This window comes from Trichoplusia ni, chromosome 13 (genome assembly GCF_003590095.1).
Source record: "Trichoplusia ni isolate ovarian cell line Hi5 chromosome 13, tn1, whole genome shotgun sequence".
Classification (NCBI taxonomy): Eukaryota; Metazoa; Arthropoda; class Insecta; order Lepidoptera; family Noctuidae; genus Trichoplusia; species Trichoplusia ni.
In genome coordinates, this window is record NC_039490.1 from 1298211 (window position 1) to 1325540 (window position 27330).

A 27330-nucleotide genomic window follows, 5' to 3' on the forward strand; every position below is an offset into this window, starting at 1 on the left:
GTAAGTACACATTAATTGCTGAACCTATTTACCTCGATAAATGAATAAATAGTGTTAATTAAACAGTACTGCTGAAAGGAAAAAAATGCAACAATGAAGTAATTAATGTAAAATGAGGTAAGGAAATTTCAAATCCTTTCCGTTACCTCGAGATGGCGCTAGCTGTCTTGAGGTCAGCAAAGCAACTTGTCAGAAGAATAAAATATGTTACAGTTATTTATTTATAGTTAATTCTCGGGAACCGTTTAAAAAGCCATAAAATATTTTTTAAATACCTTATGCCCAACAATCGATAACCTAATATTAATTAAATTTTATAACCTACCACACGCTGTTACTGTAAAAAATAACTAATAAATTAATATTAGTAAAAAGAATACAAAATTCCTCTTAATTCGGCGCTAAGCAGGTAAATGATTTTATTTTTGACCGACTGCAACAGAATCCGGGTTATTTTATTCTATGCTTTGGATACTTGGCATTTAATATTATAAGAAACGTTTACTGACTTTAATGTAAATTAAAAACTAAATAATTTAAACTATTAGAAAGCTTTAGTAAAGTGTAGAATGACAATAAAAATAGTTCATAAAAAAAATATTTGATCCATAACTTGCTTCGTAAACTTCATTCATGTGTACCGTAACGACCTCTGCCGACACTACGCGTAAAATGTGCCAAAGACTAAAACTGTGAGAATGGACATAGCAATAGTTTTCGACCACAAGCATAATATCGAATCCTCTGTTAAAATATTTCTCCATATTTTTTATAATATTCATCTCACATTTTTAAAACGCTTTTAGTTTTTTTTTTAGCTTTCCTATTTTTATGCACACTTTTTTGACGCTCCTGACTTGTCGCTTTTCCATCAACTTAAAATTTATTTTCCTCTCACAATGTTTTTATAGTTTAATTATTTATAAAAAAACATCACTAAAATAATATCATTACATTTCCACCACAATATTTATAAGGTTGAAAACAAAGCAAAATTTTAAATATTAAAGAGTTCAGTGACTTGTCTCGTCTACGCACAGAACGCGTCTTTTGTACTACTCTTTGATCTGATTGACGTTCCATTCCAAGATGGCAGACATGCCGCTTGAGCCATGATAGTATGGAATAGTAGGATTACGATTTTTAGGTGTGTCTTTCTAAATATCGAACTAGAATGTCTCCCGAATTATTGACTAATGTCTTATACGAATGTTCTGACGATGTGAAACAACTTCTTCGCGTTAAGTGCGCTAGTTTTAGGTAACATTTGTGCCGGGACATATGTAATAAAACGGTGATCGAAATTGTGTTTTTCGGTGTGTCGTGTACGATAAGTATTCTGGTTTGATGTTAAATTAAAATGTGGAATATGATGTGCGACGTGATGCCCACTATATCGGAGGACAGTATCAGTCAAAGGAGTTCGCAGTTATCCGGCGAGGATGCGAATTTCGAGCAGTTGATGGTTTCTATGCTCGATGAGCGAGATAAGCTGGTCGAGAGCCTGCGGGAGACGCAGGAGCGGCTGGGAGACTCGGAGCTGCGCCTCAAGGAGGTGGAGAAGGAGCGGGACTCGCTGCACAGACAGATCGCCGCCAATTTGCCTCAGGTCAGTGACTTGCATGCTAATGCTTGTGCTTATGTAAAAGCGGATATTATTTATATTGCAGGCAGTGCTGTACAACGGTTCTTAGTGTAGACATGCCTGGCTCTATTGTGAAGTTCATGGAACAGTTATTATGGTCTGTTTTGTAACCCTTTTTCATACATGTATATTTTTCAAACATGCATTTAGTTGCTATTTAAATGTATTTAACAATTATGAATATTTATTGGGCAGTCAATCAGACAGTAATTAGTCAATTGTGTAATCAGTTTGAACCTGGCATTGGTGCTTGCCCCAGACTATTATACAATTGATGTTCTATTGTTATTTGTTAATTTCTGCCATAACAATGATTGGGGTATGTGATTAGATTGTATAACTATTTAGAATATGAATGCTTAATTAGTACACTGGTTACCTCTATACTGTGTAGATAACAATAGTTTTCCTTGAGTTTTACTATTATCAAAAGTAGCAGCTTCAGTAAATATCTGTGGTAATAGTTGTAAATATTGATTTTTCAAAGAGATCTTGTCACTTCATTGTTTATCATTTATTATCACAGTTATGTAAATTTAGGTTTGTAAACCATTATTGATTAATCATTCCTTTAAATATTATTTTTGTCTGTAACAGTATAACTGAACTATGTAAACCTCTTTTTTTGAAGAATGTACTAGTTTAAACCTCCTTGCTTAGTTTCATTAGTTTTAATAATCAATAAAAACATCAAGAGACTAGTATTTAGTAGCCAATAGTAAATCTAGACGGTTCTTTATCTTAAATAATACTGAATGCATTGTAACAATGAATATTGTTCTGAACAGAGCGTGTCAAGGAGACGCAGCTATAATGCTCAGTCAATGGAACAAAATTAAATGAATGCTCATTACTATTATGAATTATTGCTTTTGAAGCCTCATGCTGTGTTCTTATATTATTCTAGCAATAAAATACTTAGAAAATATTTAAACTATTTGAATTGAAAACAAGATAATGTGTCCCCTTTCTCATTCTTTCAGTTTTATTAATTTATTCAGCAGTCTATTCTTCAGTAGGTATTAAGAATAATGTCTATGCATTGCTTGTATCTTGGGTTTATTGTAACAGTTATTAATGATTAATAGAATTAAACTTTCATCTAGTCTTTACTTCTATTTTTACTATTAATACTACTCTACTCTTATATCGGTAATAAAGTATGGTAGTATCATCTTAAAAAACTAATTCCATGTTTTATTTGATTAGTTTTGTAACTTCATTAGGTTTCTTTCAGTCCTAAGCCAGACTTTAACAATTGCATCATCAATGTCATCTCGCCATAGTCACCACAGCCTGGCTGGTGGCAATTATTGGCTGAATGTGATTAAAAATAAGAGAATGTCAACACACCTAATGTGTATGTGGAAAGCTAGAAAGCTCAGTAAAACTTATTATGTTTTATTCCTTACCTACCTCAATATAAAATAATATTTAATGGTCTAATGTAAAGTCATTGTTCATACTTAGTCTGAATTAAAAAGCATCTTGGCCTTTGACATGAAATTAGTTATTAAATAAAGAATTAATTGTAGCAATACTGACTTTGCTTGCAATGAATTACTTAAAATAATTTTATGTTTTGTTCCTTATTTGTATGAATACTTCTCTTAATTCAAACTTTCTTGATGCTGATGCACTGAATTTGGTATTGATTAGACCATGTATTATCTGGTAATATAATATGCTCATGTTAAACCTTAACATGAAATAAATTCGCCTCAGTCCTACTTAATAATAAATTAATGTTTGTCAGACCTCAAAATTAAAGAAGAATTTGTTTCAATGCAATGGTATCATTATTTAACTGCTGCACTAAGTTTCGACATAGTATTTGATATGGTACATACCTTTAATGAATATTCCTGAGAACGATACTTATTAAATATCAATGTTTTAAGAAAGTTCTTCATAATTTGATTTATGCTTCTTGGGTACATAATGTATTTATACTTCAAGACGGGGCATCGTAAGGCGAAGTGACGCGCTACTTATTAAATCTTATCTTTTATTTCTGACCCGCAGTGGGCGGGAAAGCTCGAAAAAGCCAAAGTTCGCACGATCCTGACGATGAGCCCGGTTTAGGCGTGGGTACAAATTGGTTAAAAGGAAAAATCGCCGCATTATCTCATCTATAAGACTCAAAAAAGATAATATTTCTATTCTTGTACAAACTATTATTTGCTTACTCATCAATTTCAGATTACGTTTGTTGTAACCTAAAAAGTTCGCAGAATTGGTAATCTCTTGTTGTTATCATCATATTGTATTACATTCTTTGAGCTCTATCATCCGGTAACAGGTAGCTATTACTCTATGAAACGGATATTCTAATTTGTTCCACATAAAATGTTTAAAATCAATATGCCTTAAATCGTAAAACATTATTACGAGCATGACGTAAACAAATCCAAAAACATTGTTCCTCGCCCACGTTTCCCTTTAACATTTGTTGAGATTTGCATCTGTTTGTTTTGATTCAATTTCAATACAAATTAAGCACGATCCTTGATATTATATTGTTATTCCTTGAGCCTACGTTCAATAAACAGCAAAGGCGCAGTAAATGGTCTGTTAAAATGATTGTATTGATCCACGCAAAAATATCAATAGCTTTTACCACTGCCAATAGTGAATGTACTGAAGAGTGCATGTTACGGGAGGTGCGGCCCTATGCCCTTTATCTTTATTTTAAAACATCGCAAGTCTTCTACGATAAGGCGAAAATTGAGGTAGAGTGACATTTGGTAAATACGCCATTTAAAAACAGTGTTAACCACTTTTTATCGTGTCAAAGCCAAAACCAACTCATACGAGCTTGGGTCGCGTTGGATATTTTTCTTTGCTCTCACGTCAATGTCATATCCAATCACCACGATAACACACACGGTCTACAAAGGCCCTTTGTTAAATAAGTGGTTGCGACGTCCAGATTTTAAAGAGAACCAGTGAGAATGATATTGCACCTACCGGATTTTAAAATATTATAACTCAAAACTAATTTGAAATCTAACAAAGTTTTATTGGCTTCACACACGAATGTCTGTTTCGTGGATTTTCCTCGTAAAGTTGTGGACTCAACACGGGCCCTTATTCATGAGCTTTGACCGAATTCACGTGCCGATTGTGGGCCGTTTTGGTCTGAATCTGAAACTATTTGCCCGACCCCACGTGAGAAGAACCGCAACCAAAACAAAACTCTTTTCAGTTGTTATTTGGTGTTGCGTTTTTAAATTAAAGTTCTTTGAAGTATTTGGTATAATTATACGAATTTTATGTTATACATTTTAGACTCCCGAATGATGCGTTGCTCTTAACAGACATGACAAATGCTAGTAGTTTTATATTCAACGAAATAATTGTGTTGGGTTTGGACCAAGTAATTTGCTTCGGGAATGACTAGAGGTTTCCTCGTTGTGATTTATTATTGTATCCGACGCGCAATTAGGCTGGATTGTCAGCGATTTCGCATGAATTAGCAACCCTTTAGGTACCTGAAAGTAATTCGGTGGAATTTTTAAGCGGAGAATGTTGGGACGTCGTGAGGGTCTTCAAAATTGAGTGTTATTAACTTTGGAATTGTGTAAAAAGGTTTTAAGTACCGGGCACAAAAGCAGTTTTGTTTAATTAAGATATTTATGATAATGAGCGTAGTTTCAGCAAAAGTAATAAGAGTTTTTAAGTATTTTTGGACGATTAGTGAATAATGAATGTGTTCCTGTGAGTTCTCGTTGTATAACCTGAACCGTAACATAGCATGTCGTCTTCTCATGCTCAGTAATTAGACATGCTGTAGGAACATTTTACGAGACATTGTGCTACCCAAGCCACCCACTCTTAGTAACCATGTTACTGCGGGCGATTCCTGAGACTTAAGACACAGAAATGTCAGAACATTGTTTTAATAGTTTTGATGAAAGAATTAATTATAATACCTACGTCATGTAGTTTTACGTGGGAATACATTTTATTGATGTTCTTTTTTAAGGTCAACGTATAGGTGTTCGTGTCCCTTGGGCTTACGCATTCTAAAGGCATAAGTGTTTGTTTACATTCTGTACAATATCAAAGAGCCTAGTTCTCATGAAATCCAAAAAAGATGGCTTGGTTCTAGACGCTTTTAACAAAAAACTGTCATGATTAACGCCAGCAAATATTGTTAGTCTGATAAGAAAGTAGAGTAATGTAGTACAAAAAGTGTTAAACAGATCATCGACAAGCAATCTGCATTGTCACGAGATGATCTGAGTCGCTATTCACCGAAGTTACCTACCAGTGTGATCTGTCCGATGACTGTTCGTGAAGGCATCCCGCGCAGCCAGATCGCGGCCGTCCCCTGCATTCCCCATTCGTAATCAATGTCTTCCTAGAATGCCACTACACATTTCCGGAACTGTCTATTTTGGTTGCCAACGTGGCCCGCTCGAAATATCAATGAACTTCTAATGCCCCTGCTATATTTAGATCACATTATATTATACTGATTTTCAACTAATGTGTTTCGTTAGCTATTAGTTTGGTTTTTGATCATTTGTATTATCTTTATGCGTACCTACATAACGTCAGGGTTAAAAGTTTAGTCATCGATCAATTTCAGTTCTTTTAGGTATCATGTCGTTTATTGACGTAGAAATATGTCTTCCATGATTTTGAAACATTTCATCTAAAGAATCTGTATTCTTTATTCCGGATTACCTCAGGATTGTTAAGACGGGCAAATCGCCCATCTTATGTTAGCTTAAATGTGATACTAAGTATTTTCTCTACAATTCGTCAAAAAAAAACCAAGAAAGTATACTACTGAGGTTGAACTTTTCTAATAGGTATACCGAACTCGAACATCTTCTTCCATACCACCAAACTTTTGGTATCAAAGTCCTGATGTCTTGTCACTGTCAACGCTCTAACGTTCTCACACATTTTGTCGCCTGTCAAGATGTCGCACCGTTTGTAAGCTGAACAAAGTGTACTGTCTCAGACGGTCGTGTCTTCTCTATGTCAGAGGATTAGGCTATCGATTAATTAATTGCATTATTAATGGAACCTTGATTTGGAAATTCTGGACCTACTTATGTTTTTTATTCTATTTGTTTAAGAAATGTACTGGTCAATATAGTAAGGTTTTAGGTCAACTAGACAGATGTCAATTAGATGCCTATAAACTTTCATGAACGTCCAGTTACTTTTAAATTAATTTGAAGCTCTAGTACCGTTGCTGTTTAATAATTTGTGGTTTAGAAATAATTATACAGCCGACAACTGGCCGGTTGTTTACCTTAATTAGTTTTTAAAACTTGAACTGTAATATAAACGAAATGTATGATTGCAAAAAGAGCAAATTATATTTCAATTAAGTAGATATTTTAATGGCAATATAATTCTACATGTACTGTTTTAATTTAAATGAAATAGGTTTTAAATAAATAAATAATTTTAGTTGCTGTGAGGCTTTGCTTTAAGTAAACAGTATGTTACTCTAGAAAAAAAATTATTAGTGTCTATACAAAACACCGAACTTTTACTATGGACCACATATATTGAAATGCCATAAATACAGTTGCACATTAGCTTTAAATGCGTCTGGTTGACATTGCAGACTCAAATCACACGAAACGACCCAAACATCTGTTCGGCACACATCTGTTGATCGTGCAGCGTACTTGTCGCGACTCGACACTGAACCAAGAAAGATCTGAGATAACATTCTTGTGTTCGGTATGTTGGTGTAGTTCTAACCTCACCACGGTATACAATGAATGTAGTAGGCGTTAAATGATAATGCGGAATAGCTATTGGCAAAATTTGGTCTCTTAAGTGATCTATCTACTGTATAGTCGGATGAGGGAAATAAGTTTGTAACAAAGTTTTACTGTCTGATCATCAAAATTTATCTCGGTTTTTTGTTATCCATATAACCCCTAAATGTTGAATATAAGCACCTAAATCTGTAGTTATACCATCATCCATCTTTCCACGCATTTAATGAGCCGTATTTTATTTTTACGATCTGAAAGAGATTTTTATATTGAAAACAGGCATCACGCACTACTACAATTTACGGTTTAAGATCTCCAACACATTAGTTTCACCCGATCCAATATTACCATCGCATCTCTAATTAGGTTTGCGTTTCGTAACGTCTCAAATATGCGAGTCAACTAATTTATGTAAAAATTACACAATTGTTTACACGTGAGCCCGTGTAATCGTCTGTACTGACGTAACGCCTAATGTAAACAAACGTCAGCCTCCAACGCTTGCGATGTAAGGTCAATGATAAAATTCCCGTGTTCCAACATGTTTCATCCCTGTTGGTTTGAATGTAATATACTAAGTTACTGTAAACATAGGAGGGTAGTCGCTCGTTAGAACACAACACAATGCTTATTCCTTGCTGACATTTTGTTTGGAATGGTTATTAAATTTTCTTTTGTACTCACAGCAGTCTAATATGTATTGCTAAATTGCAATTAGAAGATATTGAAAACTTTATGCAAGTTTCTTAACTAATTTGATTTGTTATAAGCACATAGTAACACAGAGAACGAGTCTAACAGTTATAACAAAAAAGTCGATCGCAACGCGAGACTTCAAAGCGGTTTTAAATCTAATAAACAATAACCAACAAGTATGGTTTTATCGCGTTAGCATCTTGCTTGGCAATATTTTTCATCGAAGATGGCAGCAATTTCTAAATATAACATCGGCTGCACATCTTGACGACATGCCTCGTTTAGAAACCGGTGCTATTTGCATGATCACAGTTTAATGTACCTATACTAACATCTTCTACGTTATGTAATTCTATAGTTATTTTCCTCGATCAGGTAGGTAGCGACATAGACCACCATTTTGCCTATTTCTTAGAAGCTGCAGCAAAACAAGTAGACTCATCAACGGAGCAATAACGATGTGTCAAATGACTTGACAGAATCCTATTTTATATTGCAGCGGACGTTGATCTCCCGATCCCCGTCCTTGAATAATGTCATGATCGCAATTTAATTTATTTTGGACATCTAATAAACACCGCCTATGCTGTGTCGATATGAGAACATCCCAGTTGGCTGTCAGCCAGTCAGAATAGCGTAAACGACATAAAGCTGTGAAGAATCCGCCAAACTGTTTTATTCGACGAGGAATGTTTATTGACGACATTTGGATAGAATTGTTTGTCATGTTCTCTTGCTCTCAAGTATTTTCGTGTTCTGTATCTCTTAAAATTATACGTTTTCTCACGCCTGCTTCCCTGAGGTGCACTGACCGTAATGGATGATTTTCTTACTCTTGACCTAGATTTTCTGTTCAACATCTCGAAATGTGTCAGTAAATTCATCTTTCCATTTTTATACTTACAGTCAAACCTTATTCGGATAAAATGTTTTAATATTTCATATAAAACCTCGTCATTTAATTGTTTTATTGTAAATCCAAATCACAAAGTAATATGATCCCTCACACTTGGATTGATTTGATAATATTAAAATTCCATTTGGTTGAGACCATAGTTTTTCGTCGCATGCAGTTTGTTGTCCATCCATTCATTGTCAATTAAGTTATTCATCGGGTTTTTGTTTCCGATGTCAGAAAAGTTTAACATATTGCGTTTTGTTTTTTTTTTTTTGGTTGGATGTTTGTTTGATTTTTAATGTAATGGCAAAAATGGTATCTACGATAGCTTTGGTAACAAAGATAATTTTTATTTACTCGGATTTAATCCAATACAACCACAAAATAAAAAGAGCGGAGCAATGTCGGCAGCTTGTCGCCACTCTTGACGCCTGATTTGCAAATAATAGTTTAACATTATCGCGAATGACGTTGACATAAGAACACGTAATGACACGGTTAAGTAATGGTTGTGACATCCGGCTTTGATGACGTCATCGTGTAATGTTATAATGTCTGACTGGATGTGATTGCTGGCGTCTAGACTGTCTTCGTGGCGGATCGAGACCTAGAAGGCAAATTAAGCTTTAATATTAACTTTTGCCGATTTTGACAGCATAACTTCTAACTCCAAAAATGCTTATAGGTGTTTCACGAACAACACGAATATCTAAAAATGTTTTACATGGAAGCCTCAATATCATCTGTGTCTGTGCCATTTATATAATCAAACATTATGAAACATTGCAGATATATTTGCTTTTCTAGGAATTCACTTGTGTATCTCACTCTCAAAAACGTAACATGTATCAGTTTATTGGTATTTTCTCTTAAACAAATATTCGTGCAGTGTTCTGTTTAAAGAACCTATTCTCGTAATTAGTGCGCCATGAGTGTGCACCAAAATTCGAAGCGGACAGACAAAAACATTCCCTGGTTCTTGAAAACGATTGCTACTCAACTAGTATTTATTCTAGAAAAAAATATCTGCTGTAAAATAAATGTTGCCATTTCCGGACCATTTCCAGACTGTTTATTGAAAGCGGGATCTAAACGTATGTCGCTAAACTGCGAGTTATTGGTTTATCTTGAGTAGAACCTAGTCGTCGTCTAGAGGAAAATGTGGAGGATTTACTGTCTACTCCAATAGGTTGTTTTGTTTTGACTCGTTTGATAGTTATTTGACATTATATGCCAAAAGTGTTGTATCTTTGGACGCAGCTACTGTTATGCTTTAGTTTTAATTTCGATACCGTACGAAGAGCTTGTAAACGTTAAAACAACTTTTTAAACACATTTCTTTCCCAAAACAGTTTAGTGCAATTTTGCCACCAAAAAAGTACGATATTAGAAACGCTTTTACTAGTGGTCGCGACTAACAGTGAAACGTCGTTCTCTGCCGTCACGGTTGATAATGCAAACAAATGTTATTATGATCGTGAGAAGATGCGCATGGCTGGACAATGGTCACTTCAACAGGACGCTTGATATCGAGCGAATGCATGATGTAATTGTTGGATAAGTATTTTAGAAAACACACTGGACCTCATAATATGTTATTAGCGTTGTGAAATTCTGTCATTATTTTTTGCAGTATTAGCGTGATGTAAAGTGGGTACGATAGCTTTAATTTCGTCACATAATTGCTATGCTTCTGGTCTCTTAAATACTACTAATCATACCCGCCACTTAAAATCACACAAAGACTTTAAATTATGAATAGGTAGTTAAGTAAGATTCAGAAATGCTGTTTGTGCAAAATTTAGCAATAACTACTGTTGTACAATTGTTCTCATCTATAAAAATGAAAATATGTGTCTAAGATTTGTTTAAAAATCCCTACTATTCATATTGTTCTACATATTTGTTTTCGCACGACCCAGATGACAATGGTCTGTGTCATGTACTAAATTCCTAACTGCGCCCATGTCATCTGCGTCTAGTTAAGGCCCAAGTTGAAGTGAGGACCGATTGATGAGTGTATGGAAAGTTGTGGTGGAAAGTCGTGCAAAAAGATTTCAGCATTCATGTAAAATTAAGGTTGATTACTAATTTTAGTAACTTTTTTGCTTCTTCTGTTCTTGTATCTTTTTTTTTCAATCTTTTAGACGCATTTTGCGATGTCTATTTGGTAGCCTATTGTTTGGCGGAAACGACATCGCCGCCGACAGCTAATCAGGACGCGACAGCTCCTTTCATAACCAGTGTCTAGACTGCCCGTGTTACTGCTGTGATTTGTGTTTTTTTATGTCTTTCGCATAGGTTTTTCTGGATCGGAACCAAATCGTCTCTTAAAACTCTTATAGTAAAATCACGTAGAGAACAGTATTGATTCTAATATCTTTGATGCTATGAAAATTATGTTTTAGCGTAGAAACGTATGAAAGTTGTATTCTGTATTTTCTTTTTGACTAACGCCCTATTCTAAACGCAGCTGCTTTTGCATAATGCTAATTTGAATAATACATTTAAGCTCTATCTTTATTTATTGCATAATAAATTGAACACAGTGTCCAGCAAGACTCCGTCGCCTAATCCTTGAGCCAACCGTGTCTAGCAGATAATCAGTGCGCAACGGGCGTTCCCTTTCATACAAACGTTCACTCGGATATTGTTACGCGTTTCAGTCGCTACGCCATGTTGTGTTAGGTAATGGCAGAGCTCAAATACCTCCGCAATCTTATTAATGAGCATTAGATTAACATCGAGGTCATGAATTTGCATTTTCAAAAGATTTGCGCAAGTTAGGATCGTAATTAATTTTGTATTTTTCGCTAAGGTACCTACCTAGTATATTCGCATAGCAATGAGTGGATAAATATTGATAATTATTTTTCTTAATTCAGTCTATCGACTCAGCCTATCGCAGCCTATCTGTCGCAGTACTGCTGGGCAGGTAGGATTATTTATTACTTCGATACTACATTTAATTCTCGTTTTATTCAATTCTCTTTTTTCTCTTTCTCTTCTCTCTTCACTATTTTTATATTTTTTGACTTTATATTAATTCACTTTTATTCTTCTCTGTCTATTTTAATTCAGTCTAATTTTATTTAAAAGAAAAGCAAAATCCATTGTCGAATATTTTTGCTGTCAAATATAAGTCTGTGTTATTCGGTTTAATAAACAATTCATGTGCATAATATACATAGAGTAATACGTCTTCATAGAACACACACATTATTAAATGCGAAAGAATTTAATTTATCTTTAACAAAGCTAAAGGCTGAAAGGTTGACAATAGAGGTCACGTGTCATTTGACTTGCTTTATAATAATAAATAGTAATAACTTATCACTAATTTATTTAAGAAATCATTGCGATCTAATTCTAGAATAGCATATTCTCGATACAATGTTTGCAAGAGTAAATTTCTCTTTCGCTCCACCACATGTCGTAATTGCTTGTTTTCCAGATAAACTTCGGCCGCATCTATTTCTATTTTCAGGATTATCTCTATTTCTGAGCAATCCTGATACTGTTTGCTTAGTTTCTTCATACGTACCACTTTGTATATTACTAGAAAATTTATAATCTGCTGTTTTGTTTCTATATTTCATTACTTTGATTTTAAGAATCTGATACGCTGACTTACAGTTTTCTTCATTTCCTCTTCGTTCCCTACCAGTCCCTCAGCTTTTATCTGTAGGTACTGTTATACGCCTACAAATAACGTAAATATTTTATTGTTTGATATTAATACATAACAACATCAAATATCGATTATCGCTTCTTGAATGCATTGGGGCAAGGTCGTTAGAGTAATCAAATTTAAATGTGAATCAAAAGTAATTCTAAACTCTTTGTGAAAAGGATCATATTGCCTCAGCAAGTTTTGTGGAGTTAATTTTCTGTGCGTCGTAATGGTTCTGATGATGAATGGATGTATTATACGAATCTTGTTCTTAGGAATGTCGACGGTCGGTGAACCCATCTTCAGACGTTTCTTGAATTCACTTTGATAAGGTTGTTAATCTTGTAAAAGGTTTTTTAATATAAATAATTAAATTAACCCTCTTACAGAGATTCAATTGGTGTGCAAACTAGCGTGCTAGTTACTTCAGCGATTATCTTTAAAAGATGGACATTGGCTCGTTCAATACTAAAAGGTTTTCGGATGTAGTCTTGTTTATCGATTTCCATCTATGAATATTCGATATAATATTTTGTTAGCTTCGCAAAATAAATCATGTTGTATAAAAATCTTATTATAGTTTGATGTGATAACTCTTTCGTACTCGATTTACCAGCTTTCTTATTTCACAGAGATTTTATTCGCAATATCTGAGAAAACTAGTGCTTACAAGTTCTTTGATATACGTCGCTTACATACCTCATAAACCAAAGTTATTTTTTTCATAGGATTTAACGAACCGTCTACAATACAGAGTCCGACGCCTCTCCCGGGAGGACGTGTATTGATTACGTAACTGATTATCCGCTCGTGTGTACCATAAGTAATGACACACGACACTGAAGGGAATTGCTACTTCAAGCGTGTAGTCTGCCGCAGATATTTTATGAGCTACACAGATAAACTTTCGGAACAACCTTTTTTGTACCCTCAATCGTAGTCGTTTGTTTCACAAGTCATTGAGTCGAAGCTATCTATTCTTCATTATTTTCAAATGCTAGGCTACCAGTAGCTGTACGTGTGTATAGTTCACCTATTTCTATTTTAACAAAATATATGTGCCATGATAACATACAGATGACTTTCCACCACAGACACTACATCATATAAATATGATGTTTGAAAGAAACTAATGTCGCTGTATTTTTTTTCTATTGGTTTATGCAAAATACAAAAAAAATAATCGCTAGCTCACTGTGTGTTGATTGATTCTAATTAAGAACTCATTAAAAAAGGTATCCTTATCGGGTTGTGTTCGATCAGCTTAGGATTAGATTACTGTAACGGACACGCCATTCACCTGTTACATTAAAACTACGATTGTATGTCATTGCTGCAATCACACACATAAAATCGTGAGTAGATATCCGTTTTCTCCGATGGTGCAAGACCACTGAGGCCGTTTTGTCCTTAGCTAACGTCTCTTACTACTCGTGTATTCCCAAACCAGTATTGATTCAAAAAATTAGAAAATTCCAATTTGACTCATGAATTTTTTCACGCAATATTCTGTTATTATACGTAATAGTCAAAGAATGTTGGTTCATTAGTATAAACATTCAATAATAAGTATTTACTAAGGACCTATTTAATAACAAAAGTATGCCGACGTTTTTTTGGCGCACAACGTGGGACTTTTCTGATCACTTCTTGTTACATAATGAATGTTATAACAGCGTAGGTATACAATTCTAATAAACATTTTGAAGCCAGAAAGTAATATTGCTTGTATAACAAAAAAAGATTAAGTAAGATAAATTTTATTTTCGCCCTCCGAAGTTAAGAGCAAAGGTCATTCCGTTGCCATGATGGTAATTGAGCAACGTTAAGTTACTAAGTTAAATACTTTGTTGTTACAAGTACTAAATAACATCAATTAAATTCAATTGGTTTTAACTTTACCCAATTAAACACAACTTTCATTCTTTATCGAACAATTGAAGATCGATGATATCTGCCAATTTAGAAGGACAATAGGTCCTAGTTGTCTGTTTACGTTCTGACTGAAAGTTAAAACTTCACTGTTATGGATATTTATTGGTATGCCTCAAACTCATTGTGAAATTAAAAATTTGTATTGGAATCCAGCTTAGAACATATCTTAACAAATTGGTTGAAATTCTAGATATAAAATACAATTGCTCAATTTATTTTTATGTTGAATTTAAATTTCATGTTTTCACAAAGTATTCTTTAAACGCCTACTCTAAAAAAAAACATGAACGTGTTCTTTTATTTAATTCAGGTTTAGGTTATCTTTACGTGTGTCAAAGAACACTAACACTACAACATCGTTTGCTGATCATTTTGGGCTAATGTGTACATTAATGAGGCCCAAACGTATTGATCTACACTGTCCTGATAATGTAAATTAATCACGGTTATAATGTGCACTAATTAGGTCGTTGTTTCAGAGTAGAAACTTAGTAAGAATCTATTACGCTTGGAAAAAAGAATCCAAATTGTTTGATGTGCTGTAAGTTATGATAAGAATAGATGAATGTTAGCATAATTTTCTAGAAAAAAAAAAATGCTTTAAGCCGTAAATAAAACAAACACAGAATTCCTTTTGGAACAATATAGGAATAGTCACGTTTTTAGGCCAGCATTTACATATGTTAGAATAGTATTGAAGAAGAATAAACATTTCGCTGGTCGAGGGACGTCAGACGTTTTCCGTAAGCGTACAGTTTTTTGCCCTTCGTAAACATGTTTTTTATTGTTCGTGTGTACTAACGTTTTAGGTAGCTATGTCGAAGCTTTTTCCCTGTTAAAAGATACGAATAGACGGTAGTCGTGCAAAAACCGTGTTGTAGATCGTTTTAAGATGTTGCTAATATTTCGAACTTATTCTTCATTGACGCGTGGGTTTTCGAAGGTAACCTAATGGCAAGCTTTCGTATGCAGTAACATAATCACGCTCCATAATAATTAAACTATTCGGACTAATCTATACAGTCGTTTCCATTAATACAAATAACCGAAAAAAACCGACCCACCCTTTTTACAAATCGTTCAATATTAAAACATTTTGTCACAATAATCTATTAATATTAAAAAATATTAATGTTAAAAATTACTGTGATAATAGCAAATTGTTATCGGTGGAATAAAACGTCTATGAGACCAAAAATACCTATGAAATGTTTTGAATTTTCCACCAATATAAAATCCTCAGACTCACTCCAAAGATTTTCTTGACTAATTAGATCGTTGAAGGGAGCCTTATGCAGTGTTCACACCAAATGTAATTGATAGGGAGGGCAGAGCCTTCATCTGTCATCCGTTTTATAAAATGGCCCGCTATAATTGGGAGGCTTTTGTCAGATTCAAAAGTTTTTGTTATAAGCTCAGTATGAAAAATTGCGGAGATTCTTGATGGTACCCAATATTTGTGTGTTTATTTCTACTTTCTAAACGACCTTTTAAAATGAATTTAAATGTGCGTTTGTTGTAGACCTTAGATGATTTCGGAGTATAATCACAGGTGTTGGGTAATCGTGAGCCAGTAAATTATATTTGATATCTCCTTAATATATTTCGCCTATTTCTCATCCCTTTATATCACTAAACCGATTATAAAAGAGTTTTAGACATCTTCCCTATTTACTAAGCCTATTGATTATAAAAATATACTATAAGTAAGTTTAAAGCGATTTGCGAGGAATTTCTCGGAGGTTACAGTGGAGCTTTGAACGCCTACGGCCTGAACCGAGTAACTGGAAGCCTTTGATGAATAAATAGACATCGTTTTACAATAATAGTGTTTGTCGATACCCGGCTCCGCCAATTTGCTGGCTCTGCAGGAATTATGTGACGGTACCTCGTGTTAGCTTTGAAGCTTTCGTGATTTAACTAAATAAACGGTTTAAACTATCGATTATTTAATTTTGAAATCAGTTTTATAATACTTTGTACCAAACAGCAGAATTGGCTTTGCTAAATATATTTTTAATTTTGAGGTTATGTTAAAAAACAAAAAGTCCTTATAAGTAGAATGTGTTTTTTTCTATACATAATAAAATGTAATTATGTAGTTACGAGTACCAGCTAATGTACTGAAATATAGTTGCGAGAACTATTTGTTTAGTGGAAAATGTTGGTTTCCTCGGAAGCTGGAATTAAAAATTAAAACGAATGGGACAATGGACTTGTTTCTATGAATTTGTACAGTCAAAGCACCGGGCTATTTTTTGTCTCTTAAGGTACAATATATGTATTTTGGACTCGCCTTCTTAGTTTCTTACCTATACCGTCCCATTTCTGGGAAGATACCTTCTTATTGAAAGGTAGATTAGAAATTAGACCACACTGAAGAAAATACTATGACTAACCTTTTTGGATTATTACTTCATGTTTATGTGATGACATGAATACGTATAAAACCGTTTATACTTTCGACCACATCGTTTACCTTTCATAAAAAATCTCTTTAATCATTTTATGCGTCAATTTGCGGAATTTGTGAATAGGCAACAAAGAGGCTTGGCTCAAATTCGCAGGTCCCAGAGCTCGTTTCGGGCTGAGGGCAGTTTTCACAAACCCTCTGGCCGCTGAAATATTTAAAGGAAACACTCAGCACCGCCTCCCCGATGAATTTTACGAGCTGTTTTGTTTAGATTTATTTATGTCCGCCATAATGTTCGTTCAGACAGTGTTGTCAGTTTTTATAATTTCTGTAGTGCAGTGTGATAATAGCGCAGGAAACAGCGATGGAAGCTGAGCTAATGGACAATTCCTGTTTGTGCACTCTGTGACACATGCTTGAATTATGCAACCGAGAACTCTAGTACCGATCGCTGATGATTAAAGCTTTAGCTGTATTGGCAAACTTTAGGTGACAATTATCCTAAACGTAAGATTGAAAATAGCTTCCTGAATAGATAAATATGAAATAGTATATTTTTGCTTTAAAACCAAAGCTGTACCCGACTTCTAATAGGCAACCCAGTCATTTTCCGCTTATGTAAAGTATATCATCGAACACAATCATTATAGAATAATATCTACTGACAAAAAATTTGATGGCCACTCGAAAAATCATAATTTCACAAAAAAGATGGATATCATATCAATTATTCAGTAGTGGGCTCCATAACCCTTACCCTTTCCAATCATTTCGAAATCAGATCTAACTTTTTACAAATTCTAAACTTTTACATAAGTTTGCGAAAATCCGCGACCTTTTGTGCTCTTTCTTTTAGCACTTTCCTGTTATGAAACGCCAGTGCCATCTAGATATTAGAATACAGGCTACGAATGTTACACAAAACTATTAACCCCAAAAATATGCGGCAATTTCTTTGGAAAACTCATGAATTCTGTAGCAGCTTTACCTAGCTTCGAAAATAAGAACTTATAATAATAAAACCTGAATATATATTTGGTATGCATTCTCATAGTATATTTTAAGACCTTCAATTCTGGTTGATTGTAAACGATTATAGCTCGCCGATAAAGGTACCGACAGTAAATCTACAGACTGCAGTGAAGTCAATACCCGACCGATAAACATAACAATACGAGAAAAAGTAATAAAAAGTAAATTACAGTAACGAATGAATTTATACGTTGATCGGTGAGTTGTTGAATTTGTGAACGGCATGGTAAAAATACTAAGTATTTTATATGATTCCCACGACGCGACGATTTTTCACATGTAAGTATGAATTGTTTTCAAATGCTTAGCTTAGTGATTAATTAATAGGTTCAAAAATTAGTCTTCTAACAAGTCTCCTTTTGCCTCAAGACAACAAGACAAGCAGGGCTTCATCAGACTTTGGTTCAAAACATAAAATAAAATAATGTTTAAAGATTTCCCAAATATGTTGTTATATAAATCCAACGGCGCAGACTTACCACAACACCACTAGATTTAACTGTCAGTAACATTCGCTCCATGTCATGTTTATGAAGCGAAACCCACGTTACGAAGTTGGCATGTTATAAAAACACTTTTCCAGCACCTAACCCCATCTAGACCTGAATCCTTGCTCAACATATTTAAATGATATAAATATATTAATGGTGGCGGTTATATTCGCGTGGGGCTCTCCGTAGGCCTGACGCCGCGTATAAATAGCCGCGGTCGATACTCACTCCAGACTCGAACTTGTTATCAGACCTGTGTGTGTATCTGTCTGTTGTAATCACTTGTGGGGCAACAAAGAAATATTTCAGGATTATTGGATATAGTTTACATTGTAAAATGTTTCTTTGGTTAGGTAGTATTTTGTAAATTGTTATCTCTCACCTTGAATTTGATTACTGTTTGCCGAGCCATGTTTTGCCGGTCGCAAACTAATACTTTAAAATTAATGAATCTTCTAAATTACTATAGAAACTTGACTTATTCTTATAATTGTTTGCAGATTTCCCGCACCCATAAAATATACGTCATACAAAAGAACAAGTATTATAATGTCTTCATTAATTGTTTTGAATTCCTTAGCTCGAATAAATTTGCAAATGTAATATGGTAGAATAGAGACGACCTCGTTGAAACTAGGACGAACATGGCTGTAGATAGCGCACTATCGAGTTGCATGGAAATCCTACAAGGAGTTCAATACTTAGAAATAGCGTGAAGGGGAAGATTGCTTTGAAAAGAGTAATATGATGACTAGTCCTGCGAACAAAAGGTAAATTCAATGTAAATGTTTAGTAGAATATTTTAACTATGAGTCTTCCTCTAGCTAAAACCTTACTGTAATAAGTCCAAAATATTACACACACAAGCACCTAGAAAGATAAAAGACTACTCTTTAAGCCTTAGTTATTTACACTAAAACTGCTGTAGTTTTCCACTATGAAAAGTGATTATATCCATTATCCAATTGCTAGAGAAAATCACAAATTCAATATTAAAATAACTAGCACTAATACAGAGGTTAAAACGCCCTATTTTTATGGATAACCTATGTAAATGTATGTTGAATGTGTGTGTAATCACGTACACATGTCTTTTCCGCCTAACAAGTACAAATACACTTGATGGCAATGTTTGCCGCGCGCTCACGCAATTGTCCACTCCGTACACACGGTTATCAACAAAGCGTGATTGAATTACTTCAATTAATCACGTTAAATTTTGAACAGCCATAGTATAGGGAAAGCAGAAAGCTTATAACATTTTTACGGAGCCAATATGGAGACAATTTCCCCCCCTTTTCTGTCGTGCTTATCTTCAAATCCATTAAGAAGAGATCGAAATCACTGTCTTACCACTTGCTTGTAACAAGTTAACGGAAATAAACTTCTATTATTATGTTGTGTTTTGAGGTGCCTCAAATTTCGTAACACAGCGAAATAATAATTTAGAGCGTAAGATTTATACCCCCTGAGGTTAAGGGTAAGTAAATATGTACTAAATATAAAACCCTAGCTGTAAGTTATGAAGGTTTTGGGTAGAAAGGTTACAAAATTAAGAAAATTTCAATGTTGTAGGTATAAATAAATAGTTGTCTTATAAAAGGCTTACTGTTTCCGAAGCTATAGTCCGATTTTTAATTCGAGGCAGTAAAATGACATTTCCAGTGTAGCAGGTTTTTAATTCCAAATAAATAGTGATGTGTTAGAATCGACTTATTACAATCAAAAGTTAATCGAGCTTACATTTTTTTATTCAGATATCAAATTAGCTCTGTATAAAAAAATATATTTACGACAATTAGTCAAAAGATAATATTATGCACGGTGACTGATTTTAAATGTAAAAAAAAATATTAATTCAAATTTATAAAATTAAAGCCAAATGCGGTGCTGGTATAGGATGAAGCACCTTACCATGCAAGAAAAGTCGAGCGCATCCAATTCCAAACTGGATGAATTCTAACATTATGCAGTGGTTGGATGAAAAACAAATTTAATATCAACTTACAATTTTAAAAGCTCAATTAATAGAAATAGTAATTTTTGATACATAATAAAATAAAGCATGACTAAATGTCATCGTCGTAGTAAGATTTCCAAACATCACTATTGTAGCGGGTCACCCTTTTTTGTATAAATGACAGTTGCAATTGTCATTTTACTGCCTCGAATTAAAAATCGGACTATAGTAGAAAACGCAAATGTAACCTACAGGATTAGTAACATGAAGTATAATCCTTTGTTCCGCATTTACGTCTTACAAACAAGACTTCAGCTTCAGACACAAAGGATTTATGTGCGTTGTCGTGTTTTCTCCAACAAGAGAAAAAGTGAGTTATTAGTACTTAAACCTAAAGGAGCTGTAATTTAGTCCATTAGTTTTGGCTGATAAGTCTTGGAATCATAAACATTTAACGACTTCTTCAAAGTGGTATTTCTGTTTTATTTGTACAACAACACTCCGCTGATGAAGACTCTGTTATCTAAAACATTAGCTTGAAATATTGAGAGAAAGTTTGGCATGTTTTAAGTGCGGCGTACATAAAGTGTTTTGTACGCATTTGTGCGGAAGAATATGTTACACGTGTACGAAGGGAGAGAGCCTAATAGACGCTTTATTCACTGCGAAAAGCATTGCCGTTTGTTTTGGAAAATGTTCGTGGAATTCCGCTTCTCCACCTGCTATAATTTACTAACTTAATGTTAAAAAGTATTCATTAAATGCTTAGAGTGATTATAGTAAGCAGTTCACACCATTGCTAGAAATATGGATGTGGCAGTCAGACATTATATTGTTTTGCTTAACCAAACTAATTACTATCCATCGTAGAACACTGTTAACGCAAAAAAGACTATTAAAACAGACAACAACAACAGCAGACCCATTAGCACCACTAGCATACTAAACGTTACAGTTAAAATCGTACGATATCCATCTACCATCATACAATCAGCGTAAAAACGGTCACAATAGTATGAATGAGGCTAAGCGGTCCCACGGTGTCGCGTGGAACCGGTCGCGGGCACTCGGCCCGACCTTGTCAAGGCAAGCCGGTACGTATCGCACCTCGTCGAGGAATTTTAATAGACGACTCTACTCGTATTTGGTACCTGGCTTTGCTATGGTGAAGGGATAGGACAGATGGTTAGACCAATTAACATGGAAATTGTTCTTTGTGGGCGAAGACATTTTTGGTTTTCTTTGCATAAATATATTACGAGAAGGTTCATATATAAAAAAAATTGTGCGCTTTTTTATAAGTACTGTCGTTTGTACAAAATAGAAACGTACGTGTTGCTATCTACGTAAATGATATTGATCTGCAAATGAAAGATAGGTAATATGCAATTTTAGTGTTGTTCTAATTTCCTCAATACCGGTTTTAGCGATAACCTCGCCCTAATGACACAAACTTCAAATAACTATTACGAACACCCGTTCAGCAGTATTTCAACAATCGTTAACTACACAAGAATGTAGTGTTTAACATTTAGTCAATTAAATCAAACGTGACACTTGTAGTGGTGTGAATTAAATGATTTAACTCTCCTGTGTTCAACAATACTATAAACCAAACCTCGGGCAAGTTCTTAAATATTAATAGTATGATTGCAGAACACGAATTAATTTGTTGACTATTCTATCAATCGAGTTTTATCAAACAGGTTGTCGATACCACGCGGCTATACCCCCATATGTAGTTATTCCGAGTATTCATGAGAAAATTAGGTTTATTATTGTAGAGTACGCCGCGAAATACATTTACATAGGCTACCGAAATACTTATTGAATCATCGGGAACTCGCATTTTGAATCGTACATGTGCCTGTGTGACGTCACGAGCAGCTAAAATATTTGCCCTGGTTCACCTTCATTGTACATGTTTTTGCGCTGCTTATTCATTGTCGTTGGATAAAAAAAGAACAAACCGCAAAAGAGGAAAAAAACTAACTATACAGTTGCAAATACAACTATTATTTTGCTCCACACAATACATTATTTGTTTTCGTTTACCACCTAAAATAGCCTAAGCCATCAGAACCAAAGTAACCAATATATTTCACGATCGTACAGCTTATAAATATCCCCAATGAATTATGGTCCTAAATCCTTAGCTTGAGCATACGTACCAACCGAAAAACGGAGCAGTATTTTTACTTTATGCCATACTCGAAAATTGGACACATTTTCTGAGGTCATTGGTAACATATTATGTGTTTCTTTCCAAATGGTTTGTCATTAACGCGAGAAGAAAGAACATAGTTCGATCTTGGTGGATGGTTTCTTTTATTTTCCCTCTTTAAACTTTTGCCGTCAAGTGTCGAAATAGTTTTTATTCGAGTGCTCTCAGCTTTGGGAACTTGATTGTTCGAAGTGTTGTCTTAATAGTTATCGAGTAAGATGCAACAGGCACTATACTGTATAGTGTCAGCTGTCGGCTCGGGAAACGTTCCTTGTGGTGTTAGTGTTGCTCCAAATGGTAGGTACAACTTAACTAAAAATACGAGTATTTGTAATTTCTTCTTTAGGGTTATTAGGCTACCATTTTAAAACTAGAGACAATATAATTCAATTTCACTCGTTAGTGAACCTTCTGCGATATTCGTTATTTCATGACAATGTTCAGTCCATTAGCCAGAGCATGCGGGCACTCAGCGAAAATTTAAACACATTTAGCAGTCGCGCGGTTATGTCTAGTGACCGTTACGTAAATAACTAATGTGCTCTGTGAGGGATGGTGGTGAAGCCAAGACTTGTTGGGCGCCGTTGTTTGATGTAACCATGTAAGGAATTTGATTATTGTTCGAGAGGAACCTATAGAGAGTAACATACGGAGTGTATGACCAGTTATTCTTCATGAGAATAACGTTTTCGAATAACGCAACTACAGTCACAAGATATGTGTGGTCACGTTCCTTAACTGGGAATACTTTTTAATAAGTCCCTAAAGTAGAGAAAACTCTTTCATGTCGTATAGTACCTAGTCATATTCTATGCGAAAATAAGCGACGTTAAATCACATAACAAATGATAATAATAACCTAAACTTGTATGTCTAAACACACGTCACAAGTTCAACAATCAAGTGCGTAACATGTCATTAGTTCAACGGGTCGTAACAGCAACAGGTCAGAGGTTCGACACTCGACAGGTTGTCGGCGACGCGACGTGGTTAATGTGCGGCAACCAGACAGCTCGGTGGGCGGCAACTTAGGTTGCTACAACCCGTCTGCCGAGATGAACTAATTTATCTAGGAGATTTTATGAAGGCGAATAGATTGCTTATTGTGTAGATAGGTATCAAATATCTTCTAAACTGGAGTGGAGATTATTTTTTATAGTTTCGAGTCAGTTATTCTCGAGGAAGGCATTTGACTGTCACCGATGATGAGATATTCAAATTGATCTATTGTTATTTCCAATGTTGATATTAGAATTGTTCATGGAAGTTGGTTCATCAAAAGGCATGAAGAAAGAAGGGATCTGAGAGGAATTTATCGGAGTCTATGGTCGTTGGTAAGGAACAAAACCTAGCCCTAACAATCAGTCATCTTAGTGCTAACTTTACGATGGTGTAAACACATCAAGGTGAAGCTTCTATCAATACGATACAGCTAAACGGCAATTCAATTAACTCTACTTACAGGTCTAAACTCTCCCCTCGTCCTTCGTCTGTGCACTCGCCCCAGATTACCCGGGGCTTACTATTCACCCATAGTAATTACTAATGAATTTATTATAACCTCTCATATGTTACTGGGTTACTAGGTAAATGTCACACGTGCGATGTTTTTCAAAAGATTTTTAATTATGCAGTGCTTGAGCCTGCTTAGACTAATTGAAAGCTAAGAAAGATGAACGTTTCTGTTTTTAGAAAATTTGAATTAGCCCCAGTCTTTTGAAAGAGTCTTTATTAGATTGAGTTGGTACTTTCATTTAGCAGCGACAAATGTGCAATTTTTGTCTTGAATGGTCTTTCACCATGGGATGTTATAAACTTAAAACCTAGCAAGCCAAACACCTTTGCGCAGCACATTTTTATGTCCATTTCGCCAGCACAAACTCTAGCCAAAGTAAGTCTTAACTTTACCCAAATAGAAATGAAATCCTGACATCGAACACCCACTGCATCGTGCAAAATGCTGGAAACTTAAATATAATCCTCGATGGGCGACGTCTTGTCAGCCGTAAGCTTCATAAATGTCGACGCCCACTTCTATTTTAAGTCGAATTCCCTTTAAAAGCAAAATTATTTTTGGCCAATGTAACATCTTGGGCGATAGCAAAACTGTTTACTAAAATATTAATTTGTTTACAGATAATTTGTATTCGTCGTCTGACAAGTTGATTTATGGCTTAGTAGTTTTCTTAAGGGACAGCTATTAACAAAAGATGTTGTAAACAGTTAATTTAAATTCTAATCAATAAATGAACAAATAGCTTTGAAATTGCTAGTGCTTACCTATCTACCTACAGGCTTCTAACGGCTTTAACGGTACAGATGTAATGTGACAAAGTGTTGAGGCTGGAGAGACCTACGGCCATAAGAACCACACTGAGGTTAAAGTCCCTCGTAAGTGTTATGTTGTCTTTGTCCGTTAAGTGGAATGTAGAGGCAAATAGACATTTAGGAATGTTACTTAAGTAAGTACCGTTGTAGCGAACATTAAACCTTGGCTTGTTTTGTGGTCGTTGCCTATCAGTCGGTGGTTAAGAAACTAATTAATAACTGACCTTTTCATCTCCCGATTGAAAGGTGTAAGTTTTCGGTAAAGGTACATAACCGCTTTGTTCCCACAGTATGTGGGTAGTTTTGATATTTTAACTGTTCGGTTAAGCAAGCCAACCACGAATTCACTCGAGCGACCGAAACTACAAAGCCGATGTTATTTACATTTTCAGAGGATAAAATTTGTCCTTTGTAAAGCCAAATATTTTCGCTCGATTAAACTTAACTAAACAGATAGTACCTTTTTAAAATGGTTTCTCATTTCCGTGTGTTTAATTTTCCTGTTCATAAATTTTGTTTAGTGGTTAGCATTCTCCATTGTGAATGTTGATTGCGTTGTATTTACGTGTGTATGTGTTGAAGTGTGTTTGTGTATTGTATTTCCTAAGTCCATAGTGTGGCGGACTCGGCTCTTGTCTACAATGGTCCAACTTCATTCATATTAAATTGGTTATATGTTAGTTAATATTCCCCGAAGGCAAAAGTTTGGTCTTTGGTCCTAACATTATTTTGTTTAACTGGTTTGTAAGTTAATTAAAATAATGTTATCATATTTTTGTATTTTTTATTGTTAGGTATATAACTCTATGGATCTAATCTTTGTGCAAAAAGTAAAGGTATTTCTTGTATTTATAAAACTCTTTTACTTTATGACTCTTGAGTTAAAAGTATTTCTCATTTTGTTTATTTGCCAGTTTTGGCTTTTTTTTAACGAACGGAGAAGAAAATCGATTTCTATTCGCAGGACATACCTAAACACTTAGGATACAGCTACAGAACTTAGGATATACCTAACACTTCTGACAAAAGTTATTTTTATGTAATAAAGACATTTTAAAAGAGTAAACAGGTCGTCAACATAACACAGTCGACTGTATTCCTCGTTAGGGGCTGAGCAGCAAACTTCTCTCCATCGTCCCCCGCGACCAACTGATCACCTAATTTGTATACACAGTTAAGCTTGTTACACTGTTTGTTTGTAACGATGTTACGCTTTTTATACGGAAACTTCGACGATTCAGTAAATGTTTGTGTTTTGATCGCGCTGTTGAGTTTATAAGCGCTGTTATATGGAGTACAAGTGGTTTGATGTTTAAAATTTTGTGCAGTGAGTTTTAAAGCTTTTTTTCTTTTATGACGTGGTTCCGGCCTTTAATGTAATAGTACCATCATAAAAGGCAAGAATAAGGGACCTCTACTGTAGCGCGACCTCTCATTTTTCTTAGACCTAAGTTTTACTGGAGTGATGCCAACACTCCGCAAAAATAGAATCGATAAATATAGCTCAAGTAGGGCTTGCAAAAAAGACATCTATTTTCTTGACAAGCCTCTTAGACATTCAGATCAGGACAAAATTTATTTCAGTCATCATTCTTCTTTTAGACAAAGCCCAACCTTTTTGATTTACCTGAATACCTGAATCTTTCTCTCGAATACTCGTAGAAATTAAATTAATCTTATTCAAACAAGCGTCTTTCACAATCCTCGGCTCCGTTGTCTAAACTTGCAACTGGTTTCATCCGGCGCGATCTGCCGTAATCCGGTTATATCCGGCCGGCGGATGTTGGACGCAATAAACGAGCTGCAGAAGGCTCACTTATAATATGGGGCTAGAATAGTGTGAATGATATATCGGACTCATAAACTAGCTTTTATTAACGTTATGATTGCTGGTTTAGTGTCGCTGTGGAATTATTAAGCTTATTTTGTATAAGAGGTGCTTTTTATATTATTGCAGAGATCTGTGTTGGCTTTCTACTGGTTTTTATTATTATTGTAACAAGTGTGATGTTTGGCTTAAGATGGTTACTAATTACCACTTTCTTTCATTTCCTTTAATCGTTTTCTTTTAAATAAATAATCTTTATTTTATCCTTTTTTGTGAAGTCAATGCGACTTTATTTCAGTACCGTCCTTTATCATACAAAAGATTCTTGATCAGGACTAATAGTCTTAGGAGTACTTCATGGGGTGTGTCATGTCTTGTTGGTCTTCTGCATACAACGTCACAGTAATTGAACGCCGGTTAAGTTAATCGTTAGCGAAGTAAATGGCTTTTT

At 34.8% G+C, this 27330-nt stretch overlaps 2 protein-coding genes across 11 annotated transcripts in view; both read left to right on the forward strand.

Moving 5' to 3' along the window:
* LOC113500262 (thymosin beta) overlaps positions 1 to 27330 on the forward strand; it is a 292534-nt gene that overhangs the window by 91184 nt on the left and 174020 nt on the right. The window lies entirely within an intron of this gene.
* LOC113500255 (liprin-alpha-1) overlaps positions 1069 to 27330 on the forward strand; it is a 139211-nt gene continuing 112949 nt past the window's right edge. For all 10 annotated transcript variants that reach the window (XM_026880961.1, XM_026880962.1, XM_026880964.1 and 7 more), the window contains exon 1: positions 1069 to 1609. In XM_026880961.1, the coding sequence (XP_026736762.1) occupies positions 1361 to 1609 (249 nt within the window). In that variant the 5' untranslated portion in view covers positions 1069 to 1360. The remainder of the gene's footprint in view (positions 1610 to 27330) is intronic.